General features: G+C 36.0%; 1 protein-coding gene across 3 annotated transcripts in view; it reads right to left on the bottom strand.

Annotated features, from left to right (window-relative positions):
- The window catches only part of MUSK (muscle associated receptor tyrosine kinase), a 103,147-nt gene that overhangs the window by 43,064 nt on the left and 43,477 nt on the right, over positions 1 to 16,606 (bottom strand). For all 3 annotated transcript variants that reach the window (XM_012736737.3, XM_012736738.3, XM_012736739.3), the window contains one exon: positions 11,369 to 11,493. In XM_012736737.3, coding sequence (XP_012592191.1) covers positions 11,369 to 11,493 — 125 coding nt within the window. The remainder of the gene's footprint in view (positions 1 to 11,368; positions 11,494 to 16,606) is intronic.

Below are 16,606 nucleotides of genomic sequence, written 5' to 3'. Positions count from 1 at the left end.
CCCTACATTAAAAAGAGAGAAAGATAACACATTAACAACCTTAGGTCACATCTTAAGGAACTAGAAAAAAGAACAAACCAAACCCAAACCCAACAGAAGAAAAAAAAATAAGCTCAAAGCAGAACTAAATGAAATGGGAACCAAAAAACAAACAAACAAAACCAAAGGATCAATGAAACAAAAAGTTGGTTCTTTGAAAAGATAAAACAAATTGATAGACCACTAGTCACATTAACCAGAATAGATGAAGGAGGACTCAAATAAGCTCAATCAGAAATTAAAAAGGGGACATTACAGCCGACACCAGAGAAATACAAAATATAAACCACGAGTACTATGAAAACCTCTATACGCACCAACTAGAAAATGTAGAAGAAATGGATAAATTCCTGGAAACACACAAGCCTGAATCAGGAAGAAACAGAAATCCTGAACAGACCAAATAACGAGCAGTGAGATTATTAAAAAATGTTCAACATCATCACTAATCATCAGGGAAATGCAAATTAAAACCTCAATGAGATACCACCTCACCCCTGTTAGAATGACCATTATTAAAAAGTCAAAAAACAATAGATGCTGGTGTGGATGTAGAGAGAAAGGAATACTTGTACACTGTTGGTAGGACTACAAATTAGTACAACCTCTACAGAAAACAGTATGATGATTTCACAAACAAATAAATGTAGTTACCATTTGATCTAGCAATTCCACTACTAGTTATCTACCCAGAAGAAAAGAAGTCATTTATCAAAAAGACACCTGCACTCGAATATTTATCATAGCACAATTCAAAATCTCAAAGATGTGGAATCACCAAAGTGCCCATCAATTCATGAGTACATTAAGAAATGCAATATTACTCAGCCACAAAAAAGAATGAAATAATGTCCTTTGCAGTAAGTTGGATAGAACTGGAGACTACTATCCTAAGTGAAGCATCAGGAATGGAAAAACAAACACCACATGTATGCACTAATAATTAGGGGCTAAATGATGGGGCACATCTGGGCACAAAGAGATGTAAAGGACATTGGGGAACAAAAAGGGGGGATGGGACAGGAAGGGGTAAAACTCCTGGGTACAATGAACCCTATTATGTTGACAGGCACACTAAAAGCCCCTATGTAAGTATTATACAAGGTATCCATATAAGAAAACCATTGGTTCCCCCTTAATTTTTTAAAATAAAATAAAAAGAAAATAATAAACATACATATGCTTAATATAAAAAGGGAGGACTGTGCAATGCCTTGTAGACAACTTAGAAACAAGTAACCCCTCAATGTTGCTTAAACTCCACTATTTTCATGTTCACACCTAAGAAAGTCATTCCTAAACACCTCCTCAAGGTCACTGAAAACATCCTTAGTAGGAAAAAAGAAAGCAATTTTAAACAGCCTGATCTCTCTTCTCCTGGACTTCATCCAGGTGTCGAAATAGTTCAGCGAAGAGAGGCTCAGGGCTTGATTACGATGTGCCTCCTAAATGCTTTTCCTCCTGTTTCCAGAGGTCTTGTTGGATTCAGTTTGTGACTCATGCACAGCAGGCCTTGTTAGTCATACTTTGAATTTGTTTTTCTTTCTTCATGGATCATCCTGACCAACAGTTTAGTATTTTTGATGGTCTAAAAATAAAAAAAAATCTCTGCCCTCCATTCTGATCCCTTTGCCCCTCAGGTTTGAAAGATCAAAGGGATGAGTTCATATTGATATTGTGAGCTTTGAACCAAGGTATGTCTAAGCAAAACTGAGTGCTTAACTAAGGTGACTCTACCTGGTATTTATAGTAAATATACTGTTTTCTCCAAGTCGCTCAGGCACAGGTACATGAAGGAATTGGAGAAGTAGCTCTGTTTGTGTTCTGTTTTTCTGAGTTAGTGGTAAGTATGTGAGGACATAGATATGTTAATTTGCTTGTCTGTAGTAATTATTTCACTATATATATATATATCTAAACCATAAATATATGTAATACAAGTAATAGAATACATTTTTATGAACAGAGGCAGTAGAATAGGAAGCTCTATCTAAGAGGCATACTAAATCACACCTGAGATAACGTATGTGAAAACTCTTTGAAGGTAGTAAAGCAGTAAAGCTCTGTGGAGTATTTTTTATATATCATTAATACATTAATAATGCTATCTTGAGAGAATCTACCCCCAGCTATGGATAATCTGGTAAAATTATGATTTGACCTTAGCATAAGAAGACTTCTAAAAGGTATTCTTGCCTCAATGACCCTGTCCTGCCAATAGTTCCAGCTGGCTGGGAATGCCCTGTGGCACTGTTAGCCTGTGGCCCAGTAGGGTCCATGTTGGTGGAATTGTATATGTCTGCCTATGCATCATAGGAAAACGGATAATAGACTGAGAGGCCTTTCCATATTGTTTCTGATTAACATAGCCATAACTATTGGCCTCTTTCAAAACTGGCTGTTGAAGTATCCCACATAAGATTTGTAATACATGATTAGTTTAGTTCACACAGTAAGATAAAATGACTTCAAAGCTCATGTACTTTTAGCCCAAACTACTGCCTTTTAAAAATATGTGTAAAATATAGATAAGTGCCCCATTAAAAAATTCAAAAATGCAATTTTTGACATAGATTATTTGACCATTTATTTTACCCCAATCTTCTAATAAATATTTTAAAATATTCTAGAAGGTATATTTATTGGACAAAGCCAGAGAGGCATACAATTTTTTTTTACATTTTGTAGTCAAATGCCTAAATAGCACAGATATTATCAGTATAACTTTAAATAAATCTGGTGATAGAAATACAAAACATTTTCTTTTAAAAAAGTAAGCTCTGCTCTATCCACACCAAGCTACTCTTTCCAATATTGTAAAACAGAAGGAGTATTACCACTCACTAGAAAGTTCATCTGAGACTATAAATTTCCAGAAAGCAAAATATTTCTTAATCACATTAGGGCATGTTGCTTGACTTTCTCCTGGTCTTTATTGCTAACTGTTCAGAGATTTCGTTTCTTGCCATGTTCACAGATGGAAACAAAAGGAGCAGTCATAGCTTCTAGAGTACCTGTTGTTGTTCTTTAGTAGCGTGTTGTGACATTAGCTTACTAACTTGTAGTTAGTAAAGAACCACAGTTCTAAGTTTGTTTTATTCTGTGCCAAATATTTCCCAGCTCTGCATTAGTCTTCATCCAGTCCACCAAAAATGATATCAGAGCTATGGGATCCTCCATGTTCTCCTCTATGGACTTTCTGGTTTGCTACTTTTACAACATTAAAGGCTTGAACTTGCCTCCATTTCCTGTGACTTGCGTCAGTATGGACAAAGTCATCTTGATTTCGTTTTGGACGTGGGTAGTATTACCAAGAATGAAAGTTGGCTGCAAGAGCAGTACGTACTGTGTGACCATAAAACTGCGGATGTACTTTTGCTTTCTTCCTGGAAGAAAGACACTATTAGTTTGTTTTATTCCTATTTTAGAAGCTGAGGTGATGGATCTACTTTGCCTGCTACTGTTTGTGAGTCACGTCTTGAATGATTAAATTGGGGGTCTCAATATGACCAAAACCAACTCAAACTATCCTATACTCTTTTTCTTTTTTATTCCTGAACTCTAGCAGATAATAATCATTCGTTTTCCAGTTCTTAACTTGTATGAGACTCTTGAAAACACTGACTTCTTAAAAACATATCTTTTCATTTTCTTTATTACTGTTTTTATTATACATAGTAAGACAAATTAGTAAATTTCCACTTCTAGTCTCCCAATTTTCTTAGCTATCTTTATACTACCTTGAGAGGCTTATGATGACAACAGCAGCTTCCACAGAAGAGCCACAAAGCACATTGCCAAACAGAATTCAAATTTTAAATGACACTTGAAATTTAGAGAAGTAAAGAAGAACAGTAACTCCAAGTGGCTTTATTGTAACTTAACAAAATTAGAGAACATTAGCCCTCATGTCACACTAGAGATCATTTTTGACAGTCCCCTGACATATGTGTCAGTACAGTCGAGAAAATCAATGTTTGAGAGGCAAATGGACTTCCCCAAAAATCACATTAGCTGAAGAGAAGCATTTATGACCTAAGTCTCCCAACTCCCCATCTAATTCTCATTCTACCATGCCTTGATTACAAACTGGAAAAGTGGCATTCATTTGTCAATTTACCCATATTCTGAAAGGATGTAGGGTAGACAGATAAGATGAACCAATTTTAATAACAAATTATGAGAAAAATTGTTTTGTTCAAGTATCAGAAAAGAAAAACCTTCAGCAGAAACAATAGTGAAAACAATAATAAGTGAATTATAGGTTCTGCTACAAGATATTCTGTTTTACCACATCCACCAACATTTCACACACTGACATGCTTTGTTTTCCACACCCTTCTCTTTCCTCCCTTTCTTCTCTTTCCTTTGTCTTGTTCCCAGTTCTAATAATTTGAGGCTATATAGCCAGTCAGTCTTCTTAGGACACAGAGAATTGCAGGGACAAGGACAGGCCCCGGTACAAGTACACAGCAGATGTCTGTTTGAGACTCCATTTTTAAAAATTTAAATATTTCTAATTTATTTTTTTTTAGCTTATTGGGGGTATAACTGACAAATGTAAATTGTATATATTTAAGGTGTACCAGCTGATGTTTTGCTATACATAAAATTATGAAATGATCATTACAATCAAGCTAGTTAACCTGTCACCTTGAATAGTTACCTGTGTGTGTGTGTGTGTGTGTGTGTATGGTGAGAACACTTAGGATTTACCCTCTGAGCAAATTTCAGGTATGTAATATAATAGTGTTCATTCTTGTTACCATACTGTACATTAGATCTCCAGTACTTATTCATCTTGCATAACTGAAACTTTGTCCCCTTTGATCAACATCTCTCCATTTCCCTATCCTTTCAGCCCCTGGTAACCACCATCCCACTCTATGCTTCTGAGTTCGAGTCCCAGATCCCACATATAAGTGAGATCATTTGGTATTTGTCTTTCTGGGCGTCTGGCATATTTCACTTAGCATAACGTTCTCAAGGTTCATCCATGTCGAGATGCCTTTGAACAAGGGGACAACTCTAGGCAACTTCACTCCCAGTCTTCTGACCCCTCTCTCATTCTCTCTTTCTGAAATTTTAGGTTGTTTAACTTTACTTAAAAACAGTATTAAAATTAACTTATTATATGGAGATGCCTCAGGGTTATCTTTCTTGCATGCTGCAAAATGCTTCTGACATCTATGGAATGCCAAGCACTAATGGCATGATAATATCCACCTTAAAGTCTGTTTTTTATTTTTGTTTTGCTTTTCAGCCTATTTGCCCTAGTTTTAGTTGCTGCTATTTAATTCAGTGGAGGAAACCTTATAATGGTCTAAAAAAGAGAGGCATAAAAACCATTCAGGTATAAAAATTATGTTATGAAAAAACACTATGGGATTTTTAGTGCTCATCCTTGTAGACACCAAGACACTAGGAATGAATACACATAGAGAGAAGACCATGTGAGGACACAAGAGATGGCTGCGTGAAGCCATCTGCAAGTCAGGATGAGAGGCCTCACCAGAAGCCAACCTTGATCTCGAACTTCCAACCTTTAGAACTATTAGAAAATAATTTTCTCTTGTTTAAGATACCCAAACGGTGGCATTCTGCTACGGTAGCCCTAGCAGACTAATATCATCCTGGAGAAGAAAAAGTCATGAGGATATGCAGTAGTTCAACTTCATGCAGAAATGTGCCTCAGATTGGGTAGAAATAACACTGAACATGACTTGGATTATACCATAAGGTTTTACCTGCTTTAGAAAACAGTCCCCCATTTTCTTTTTGTGATGCTTGCATTAAACACAATTTGGGACACTCCTTTTATTTCAAAGTGCTACCATTAATATATCATAATATGATAATATATGTTCACTATAGCCAAAATACCAAAAGTTGGAGCGAGAGACTATGCTGGAGGATGTGGAAAATGAAAATAGCTGAGCACCAGTTAGATGAGTTATAAAGGTTTTGGTTGTTTAGTCATATTCAGAGCCATCTTACCCCCACCCAAAAGATGAATTTGGACATGCATCCATCTCCTTAAAGCATAAAAGAGTGTCCTCAATAGGCCTACCTGGACAGGTGTTATATGTCCCCTGCTGTGCAGTAAAGGTTAAAAGGTTAACTCAGTGGGCTTGAAGTGCATAAACTCTGCTCCTTCCAAAGAAAGGTCTGGCCTTTGACTAGGTCCTGGGAGATAACCTCTGATACCTTGGAGCATCCTGACTGATAAGAGTGTCTTTGTATATCTGAGACCTTGGGCCATGCCAGATAATTCATATTAACAATGTGAATTATGGTGAATACCTGAGATTCTAAGCTGTACTGTATCAATTTGACCTATGCAGGGGCTGGAGACTAGCTAAGATTAGTCATGTTGAACACTCCATGTCTATGCACTTGAGCCCTAGTAAAAACTCTGAACACCAAGGGTAGGGTGAGCTTCTCTGGTTGGCAATACTTTATACATGTTGTCACACATCACTGCTGGGAGCATGAAGTGCTGTTTGTACAACTTCACCAGGAGGGGAAAACTGACTTCCCTTTATTGATTATAATCTGTATCCTTCCCCTAGAATAAACTGTAACCATAAGTACAATAGTTTTTCTGATTTCTGTGAGTCATTCTAAAGAATCATCAAACATGAACGTGGTCTTGGGGACCCTAACACACCTGCAATTTGGAGACATGGTGGACAAGTTGTCTAATTCCTACCTGTAAAATCCAAAGGGCAGAGTCAGGCTGCATAGCATCTCCAATGGAATGAATAAAGAAGAGGTAGCTCTGGTCAATGGTCTGGGCTCCCAGAGTTTGTAGATACAAAGGTTTTACAGAAGATGTTACTTGGAGTCATTTTCAATCCTCCCAAGAGGACCTTTTAGGGGCTTGATTAGACCTCAACAGAGACTTCCCATCAACTAACAAATTGGGGGCTAAACAAAAGATGGTTAGTCTGAGAAAAATACATCACTGATGTCATCCTGAGTATACCCTGATCTCTGAAGAATTATGAATGTATCCACAGGGAAAGAGTCAGTTTTAAATACCTGGCAGGCACAGAGGTTCTAAAGCCAACTTTCAAGAGTATCGGTTGAATTAGGACTCTCTTGCACCTATTAGTGCTCATCCTTTCCTCCCACCTCAACCCTGTAGGAGTCATAAATAGTAGCTAGGAAGTGAGGGAAGAAGCAGTGAGCATGAGCCAACTAAAACTATTTTGTGCAAGACAGGTAGCATAACTGCAATAGTCCTGAGAAGGAAGAGAGAGAAAAGTCTCACCTGTGGATGCCACTGGATGCTTTGGTTATTATTCAGAACTCAACTCTTAAAATGACTAAATTGGGATGATGTTAATGATTTAAAGTCACCTAATAGTAATCAGAAAACTCACAGGGCTTGCTTAAGGTAGATTCCAAGGGTGGCAAAGTAACTTGTCCTGCTGAATAAATTTAAAGGGGCAGAGAAAATAATGAGCTAGTATTACATGTAAGTCATGCTTGTTCAACACCAATAACAATCTTATCTCACATGTTTAACTCTCATTTTTTCCACTTGAAACTCCAAAAGATAATTAAAATTCAAAATTAGGAAAAAAATTCATAGACAGAGGGGAGGGTATTATAATTAAAGGACTAGACATTTTAAGTAATTTTTAGAAGATAAAGAGATGTGATTGGATTGATAGAAAAATTAATTATCAGCTAAGTAGTTGGAACCTAACACAAAAGAAGAAGTTTACTGAGAGGAGAATAGAAAGTCAGTAAAGTCAGTAAAGTAATTGAAGAACTTTGGGAGGTATTATATATGCATATAGCACTAGGCTGAGGCATCTACCCATGAGCTAGTGGTTGTAAATGATATTTTTTTGTTGTGGGTTCCTATCGTTGACAACTATGGTGGAGCCTCAGAATAAGATGATAGATTAAGTAGGGTTCCCTCTGTCCTTCCACAAAATTATGCAGAGCATAAAGAACAGAAAGATTGGAGTTTTGAGCAAAATCCATTTAATAGGAGACTAAGTAGAAAGAATGTAGAAAAGAGAGAAGCAATAATTAAAGGTAGAGTAGAGGAAACTGTATCTAAGTTAAAGAGAGATTTGCCTCTCAACTTCCTCATCTCAAGCTCTGTATCAAAGGAAAAATATGTAAACTTGCTTTACTATTCTGTGAGTCTGGAAAATATTATTAACAAAACCTGATCATGATAGCTCACTAAAAGAATAGATTATTTCTGTTTTTGAAAATAAATGCAATAATCCCAAATAAAAATTATAGCAAACTGAAACAATACAATTAAAGAAAAATGCAATATATTCAAGAAATGAATGAATTATTCAACATAAAAGAAACTTTGGAATTTAAAGTGAAAAATTAGGCGGGCTCGGTAGCTCACACCTGTAATCCTAGCACTCTGGGAGGCCAAGGCAGGCAGATCGCTCAAGGTCATGAATTTGAAACCAGCCTGAGCGAGACCTCATCTCTATTAAAAAAAAAAAAAAATAGAAAGAAATGAAATACTAAAAATAAAATAACTAAACAACTAAAAATATATAGAAAACATTAGCTGGACATGGTGATGCATGCCTGTAGTCCCAGCTACTTGGGAGGCTGAGGCAGTAGGATCGCTTGAGCCCAGGAGTTTGAGGTTGCTGTGAGCTAGGCTGAAGCCACGGCACTCTAGCCCAGGCAACAGAGTAAGACTCTGTCTCAAAATATAAATAAATAAATAAATAAATAAATAAAGTGAAAAATTATGTGCTAATCAAAAAGTTGATATAATTGATGACAAATTATTTTGTTGATTTTCAAATATATTAATATTAAAAATAATTATTAAATTAAAATAAAAATAATTTTTTTAACCTCACAAAGAGTATCAGAAACTAGAAACTGAGTGCAAACCAAAAAGAAAGGGGTTAAAGTTTGTAAAATACAATGACAGTAATAAACCATGATAGATTCCTGTTTCAGGCATTGCCATGTTAGGTTATTCAGATCAACCCTCACACTAAAAATAATTAAAATTCTGAAAAAACATTTTTAACACATATAACAAACTTAAAAAATTTTATTTACCCAGAGAAAATTCTCCAACCTCAGAAAATTTGAACTTTCCTTTTGGATGGGCTTAAGGAATTAGGAGACAAATCAAAACTTAGCATAAAGATGTGAAATCTAATAAGAGATAGAATAAATTAAGATCTCACAGAACTAGATATCAGGGAGATGGTATCAGTGTGAACTATAAACAAAAAGTCCAAACAAACAATTACAGCTCATGTTATAATTATCTAGGATGCCCAAGCAGCTTCAAACCTTGAGAATAGTTTAAGATGGTCCAAGATTAGTAGTAACTGCTGGTCCTTTGCAGAAACAAGCAAAACTTCTCTCTGGAGGAAGGTACCTTCATCTAGACCTCAAATTAGTACCTTCAAAGCAATGAGCAGCAGGTAATCAAAAATAACTAGGCAAACAAGGAAACAAGACACAATGAAAGAAAGTCAGCTAGAAAACAGACAACAGAAACAATGGCATCCCATCTCACTAAAATAAAAGCAAAGTTGTTTCAATGACCTACATGAGCCTATATGATCCACAATGCCTACTCACACCCCTTAGCTCTTTGCTCTCTCACCTTTAGCCACACTGGCCTTCTTGCTGTTTCTCTGACTTGCCACATACACCCTTATCTCAGAGACGTTGTCCAGTTATCTTCTGCCAGTTATCTACATAACTTCCCCTTTTATCTCCTTCAGATCTTTGTTAAAATGTCTTTGTCTTAATGAGGCTTCCTACCCACTCTACTGAAGTTCACACCTAAGGCTGACTTTTGTTTTAAATTTTTTTAATTTAAAATGTTTATGGATACATAATAGTTGCACATAATTACAGGGTATATGTGAAACTTTGATACAAGCATACAATGTATAATGATCAAATCAGGGCAATTGGGATATCCAGAATTTCAAGCATTCATCATTTCTTTGTATTATAATACCACTCTTCTAGTTATTTTGAAATATACTATAAATTGCTATTAACTATAGTCGCCATATTGCGCTACTGAACACTAGATATTATTTCTTCTATCTAATTGTATTTTTATACCCTTCTTTATGCTTCACTCTGTACTACCCTTCCCAGCCTCTGGTAACCATCATTCTACTCTCTACCTCCATGAGCTCTTTTTTTTAGCTTCCACATATGCATGATAACCTATAATATTTGTCTTTCTGTGCCTGTTTTTTTCACTTAACATAACATCCTCCAGTGCCATCCATGTTGTTGAAAATGACAGTATTTTATTCTTTTTGTGACTGAATAATATTCCACTGTGTGTATGTACCACATATTCTTTATATATTCATCCACTGATGGATACTTAGGTTGATTTCATCTCTTGGCTATTGTGAATAATAAATATGGAAGGGAAGATATGTTTTTGATATACTGATTTCCGTTCTTTTGGATATATGCCTAGCTGGGATTGCTGGATCATATGGCAGTTCTATTTTTAGGTTTTTGAGGAACATCCATATTGTTCACCATAGTAGTTGCATTAACTTACACTTCCACCAACAGTGTAGGTAGGTTTCCCTTTCTCCTACAGTTTAACTTTCTCCTTTTCCTGCTTTATTTTTCTCCATAGCTTTTGACACTATCCACATACAATATATATTCACCTATTTGTTTTATCTTCTGTCTTTCCCAATCTGACATCCCCAGAATGTCAACTCTGTAAGGGCATGGAAGTTTGCTTGTTTTGTTTGCTTCTATATCCACAGGGCCTAGAATAGCATTTGATGTTCAGATGCTCAGTACATATTTATAGAATGAATAAATGAATGCTTATATGTAAAGTGCTTAGAACAGGGCCTGGCTCAAAAATGATCACTTAATATACATCAGTTATTACTTAATATTACCACTACCAAAGATGAAGTAAAGAATGTTGAAAAACAGCCATGGATTCTAATGGATTCATGAATTACTTTTTATCAAAGGAGCCTCCAGCAGTGAACTAATCTTTCACTGATGAGTTTTATGAAAATTATTTTTCTTGTGTGGGAAGATATTATCATCACTTCCTTTTACAAAAAATATGTAAAGAATTTGGTTTTCTACTATTCCCCCACAATACAAGGAAAGAAGCAAACTACTGGAGTTTAGTTTCTATGGTACTAGGTCCTAGGACAAAGATGTTGGAAGGCTTAAAAAGTGGTGTAGGTGGGACTGATGAGAGATCGGGGTAACTACACAAATATACAGTCTATCCTGAAATTCACCACAAATGGGTCTTCTCCAGACATGTCCCCACACATATGACACTCACAGCATTTCCGTTTTCAATCCAGGTGATGGTGGGGACAGGCATGCCTGTTGCTGTACAGCGCAGGGTCACAAAGGAGCCAAAGGTGACATTGTGGGATTCAGGAGCCCTCAGTATTCTGGCAAAAACTGTTAGGAAGACAGAAGTGGTGAGTGACCCTCAAATAGGGAATGGCCAAGCTAGGGTGGTTTTTCAAAAATGCAAATCAGACCACATTTCCCTGTATGTAATTATTTGGTGTTTTCCCCCGTCTTCAGGATAATACCGGATGCCATGGTTTGGCCTCCAAGCCCTTTATGCCATGAGCTTACATTTCTCATCACTCCAGGACACACTGGGCTTGCTCCCAGCTTAGGAGCTGGCTCTTGCTGTTCCTCTGCCTAGAACACTCATCCCCCTGGTCCTCATGTGGCAGGTTACTTGTATCATTTAAGTGTCTAAGTCACATTCCTCAGAATGGCTCTCCTTAATCACCCAACAAAGTGTAACCCTCCCCACCATTTCCCTTTTCATCATCCTACTGTATATTGTCTTTACAGACCTTGCTGCTGTCTAAAATTATCTTACTTTTTTTTTTTTTTACTTGTCTGATTTCCCTTCCCTGTTAGACTGTCTGAAACCAGAAACCTTGCCTGTTTTGTTCACTTCTGTTTCCATCACCCAGCAGAGTTCCTGACCAAAGTAAGCACAAGATGCTATTTTAAATATTAATAAAATAATTAATGCTTTACACCCTCAGCTGTATCATAGTGGGAGGACAAAATCTGCCAAGTTTTTCAGATTGTAAGATGACATACCGGACAAAAAAGAATATTTTAGGTAAAGTGTAGGGCAGAGAATGAGTAATTTATATTCCTTTCTGAGACTGAATCCCTACTGATTAAATAAGAGGACTTTCTTTTGATGTAAGAAGAAAGTTTACCTTTAACTAAACAGTAAGTTTGAGAGTCACAATGTACAATAAATTGGAGTATACTTAGAATCCCAGAATCATTAAACTTGGAAGAGACTTCAAAGATAGACTAGATTCCTGCTCTTATTTTATAGATGTGGGAACCAAATGCCAATTAATTTAAGTTGATTTTCCAAGGTAATAAAAGTGATGGGTGAGGAACCTGGAATCAGTTCTTCTGACTGCAAATACAGTTTTTTTTCAAACTACTGTGGAATCTTTATGCTGGGTTATTATCCTGTAAATATCGTATTTTGTGCTCCTGCATTTTGATTTCTAGGACTTAAGCACAGAACATAAAATTAGAGTATTAAAGCCTCAATTAAATTAACATAATGCTTTTGAAGCTTAGTTCTTCTAGTTACTTGAAATTTGTGAAGTTTGAATTCTAAAGTAAAGTGTGGAAATTTAGTATATACTAGACAGGAGATACATAGGACAATGATAGTTCAAGCCCAGAGTTGTATTGGAAATTGGTTTAATTGTTAAATACCTCTCAAAGAGGATGACATAATTCAAAGAAATAAAGGAAGAAATGATTTGTTTGACAACTAGATGCTTTTTGGATATTCAAATTAATTTGACTTCTTTTCTTTTGATATTGAAGACTCTAAGAGATGGAATCTAGAATATTTTATTTAATAGATATACAAATGTTGGGCCCAAAAGCCAGGAGAAATGAAAAGCAAGAATGGTGCTATCTTCAAGGCAACCAGTGGTTTAAAAAGAAACAAACAACAAAAAATAAAACAGTATCAAGTGTTTAATATGCAGTTGAATTTATGCCCCCCCCCCCAATCCAAAACTGAGCTGATTTTAAGTAAGTCCTGGGGTCTAGTGACCAATCTATAAAACTTAGAGGGTTGAGGGATATGTTCAAGAACACCATGGAGATGGAATTCAATCAAAATCAGAATATAGAAAATTTAACAGGGCAAATCACTTAGTTTCTTCAACAAATAAATAGCATCAGGGGAAAAAAAAGGGAGAGTGAACGATTATAGATTAAAAGAGACTTAAGAAGCATATTACCCCAATACAATATGTGCTCTATTTGAATTCTTATTCTCCCAACTTAGTCTAAATTCACAAGTTATGAAGTCTTGACAACTAATACGGACTTCCACCCTTGCATCCTAGCAAGAGTGCATCTAGGTACTCTTCTTTTCTAATGTTTTCTGGTAACAACAGAGATATTTCAGTTTATATGCATCATTTGGCTGATATAACTCTTGTAGGGGGGTTGGGGCTATGCTTGTGTATCCTAAGTTTTTTTGTGAAATTACTGTGATAATTATCTTATGGGTCCCATTTCCTCAGAACCTAAAACAAGTGGGATCTTTGAGAGATGTGGAGTTACACATTTCAATCTCATATGTGCCAGAAGAGTTTTCTAATACCATTGACTGTACTCTTGAACTTGAACAAAAGCTTTCTGGCTGAAGATGAGCTGAATAAAAAATTTGAGAGGAATAAAATCTAGATTATTTTTTGTTGCTTTAATTTATAAAGTCAAGAGTTTTAACTTGGGGACTTTAAATTCTTCCTGGAAATTTAGTAATCAGAGAAGTTTAATTTTGTTCTAATTTATAGCTTTTTTTTTCTTTTGGCTGGTATTATATTATTTACAATACTCATTTGGGCTCATTACAAAATTTCTGATGATCCTTTTTGCACAACACAGCTAAGCATAATGTGGAAGAGTAACTAAAACAGCGAGTCAATTATCACTATAGAGGTCAACATGACTTTGGAGTTAATTTCCTTAGTATACTACTCTGCCCTATAGCAGAACCTTCTAGGGGCTTAGTAGTGCCCAGGAGGGTACATCAAAGAGTACAAATGGCGTGCAGGTAGCTTCATGAATGTGAGAATGTGCTTGATAAACAGCTGGTCTCCTCCCAGAAGGGGGCAGATATCCAGATATATGTATTAGGGATTTTGTTAAGAGCAGTGGTGAAGAGGGAAAAAAGAACAGCTGGTTTCTCCTGCACTCTCACGTTCCCTCCAAAAGACAAAATAGAAACTCAGCCCCTTTTTTTCGGTATTGGAAAGATAGCTTCCACCCTTCCTCCCAGGCTTCCTCTCTTCTTAAAGCAGGTTGTAGATGTTTTTGAGTTTCTACTCAAATGTCTCCTTATCACAAATGCTTTCTAATCCTCATTCTCTTACCCTTGTTCATGTTTCTTCATAGCACTTATCACTCTGATTTATTTAGTAACTACTGGTTTATTTATGTATTTGATTTGGGGCTGTCTCTCCCCTCTGGAATGTAAGCATCACAAGGACAAGGCTTGCTTTGTTCAGGAAGCTGGGCTGACTGATATATATATCTACATATCTGTATCTATTTCCAGAACTCTGCCTGGTACGTGGTAGGCACTCAATAAATATTTGCTGAATGAATGAATAAATGAATAAACGACTTCTCTGGTGAGCTTGGGGGAAAGGGACTTGTAGATGCAATGTGTATCTCAGCCCTTCTCTGAGCCATCCTGCTTATATAGAAGGGTGTGGGGTTGATGTGTGTTAAGTAAATTTCACCAGGTCAGTGCTTCTTAATCCTACAACTAGGAGTGAAAGGGGAAAGTGTGGGGAGGGAGTGAGGAGGAGGAAGAAAAAGAAGTTATGTTAGTCTAATCCCTATATGGAGTATAAATCTTTATGTTTCAATCCAGCCTTATCATCAATAAAGCTGATATATTTTTACCCATCTCTATTTGTTACTGTGTACAAATATAAAAGGTGAAATGGTGATGAAAGAAATCTCAACACATTTATCAAGCATTGAAAACAATAAAGTCAGTTGCAATTAAAAATAAATGCCAGACTAACCTCCATGAACAATAATGCACCAACAATAATAAATCTGAATATAGGTCAACAGTAGATCCCATTATTTCAGTGGTAGCCACAAATGGAAAATACATTTCTAAGCCTTCAATTTTAAAAGTAATGTGATATGCTTCTTATCAAATAAAATGGTCATTGAATGTCCCTATTTTGCATTTTGTTTTTATGAAAGAAAGTATAAAAGTGTTTCTGTTACATAAACAATTAAACTGCTTAATAAAAGGGGTGTGAAATTGCTTAGTAAGTTGGAAAATATTCATAACTGCTTTAATATGGATTTTTAAAGAAAAAAGTTATTTAACTCCTCTTTCTGTACATAGTCTTATCCATCATTCTCTAATTCACTGTGACCTCTTTGCCACATGGCTTTTCCTGTGTGGCTGGCAAATTATTGTTCATCTGCAATATGGAAAATAGATACAGGCAATATACTGATCTCTGGGTTTTCTCTCGTGGGATGAATTCATGAGTTTTGGGCTTTCATTTCTCTTGGGCAGATTTGCAGTGCTAACTGCAAGAAGGGACTCTTAAACAGCCAGCAATTTCAAAGCCCTTTATAGCATAACCATATTACATTCTCAATATCTCTCTCCCTCTTTCTCTCTCCATTTTCCAAAGCACTTTCAGATTCATAATCAGTTTTTTTTTCTGATTGTCATCTTAAGGCTATATATTAAGGAGATAAAGCCATTACTCATTCTGAAATTGCACTGGAGTGTAATAGAAATCTCAAGAGACAGGGACCCAAATTACTTCCTGAAATTAATGAGTAGTTTGGCTTGAGATGAACTACCTCTCTTTTCTTGGCAAGGGAACAGTGCCAGAGGAATACTTAAGTCTCTTATCAATTTCTATTTTCTGAGCCATTATTTCAAGGACATAATGAGCTCCCATGGAACTTTATTTTCTCTTGCTTTTTTTATTATTTTCTAGCTTACCTGAAAGAGGGTTTTTAGGTTACATAGTTCAAACCAGCAATGACTGATAGGAATAAGTTGGGGGGGGGGGAACTAAAAAAAAATTTCACTTGGGACCAGGTGAAATGCTTTTAGCTGTATTTTAGTTGTAACCAACCAAGTATTTAGAAATAGGAGAACATTTTAAGTACTTTATATAAGATACCAAGATAAAGGGGTACTGTTTAAAATAATATCAGTTTAAGATTGACTTCCAGAGTCAAACCCTATTACAAGAGAACTTGTAAATTTCATCTCCAAATTATCAAAGCTTAGGTTAGAAGAGTACAAAGGGTGGGGCTTAATCAGGATGCAAGTTACATTTTTTGATGGAAAACTGTTTTTCTACAATAGAATTTTCCCAAACAAATTTGATTTCCAGCTACTTTCCTCTAAAAATATTCTAGTAAATATATATGCCTATGTGCAATTTAAGTGAGATAACTTAATTTTTATTGATGGAGCAACTGCATAATACTC

The sequence above is a fragment of the Microcebus murinus genome, chromosome 12, assembly GCF_040939455.1.
Source record: "Microcebus murinus isolate Inina chromosome 12, M.murinus_Inina_mat1.0, whole genome shotgun sequence".
In the NCBI taxonomy this organism is placed as follows: Eukaryota; Metazoa; Chordata; class Mammalia; order Primates; family Cheirogaleidae; genus Microcebus; species Microcebus murinus.
The sequence above is the reverse complement of the archived record's forward strand: the minus strand, read 5'-3'. Positions and strand labels throughout refer to the sequence as shown.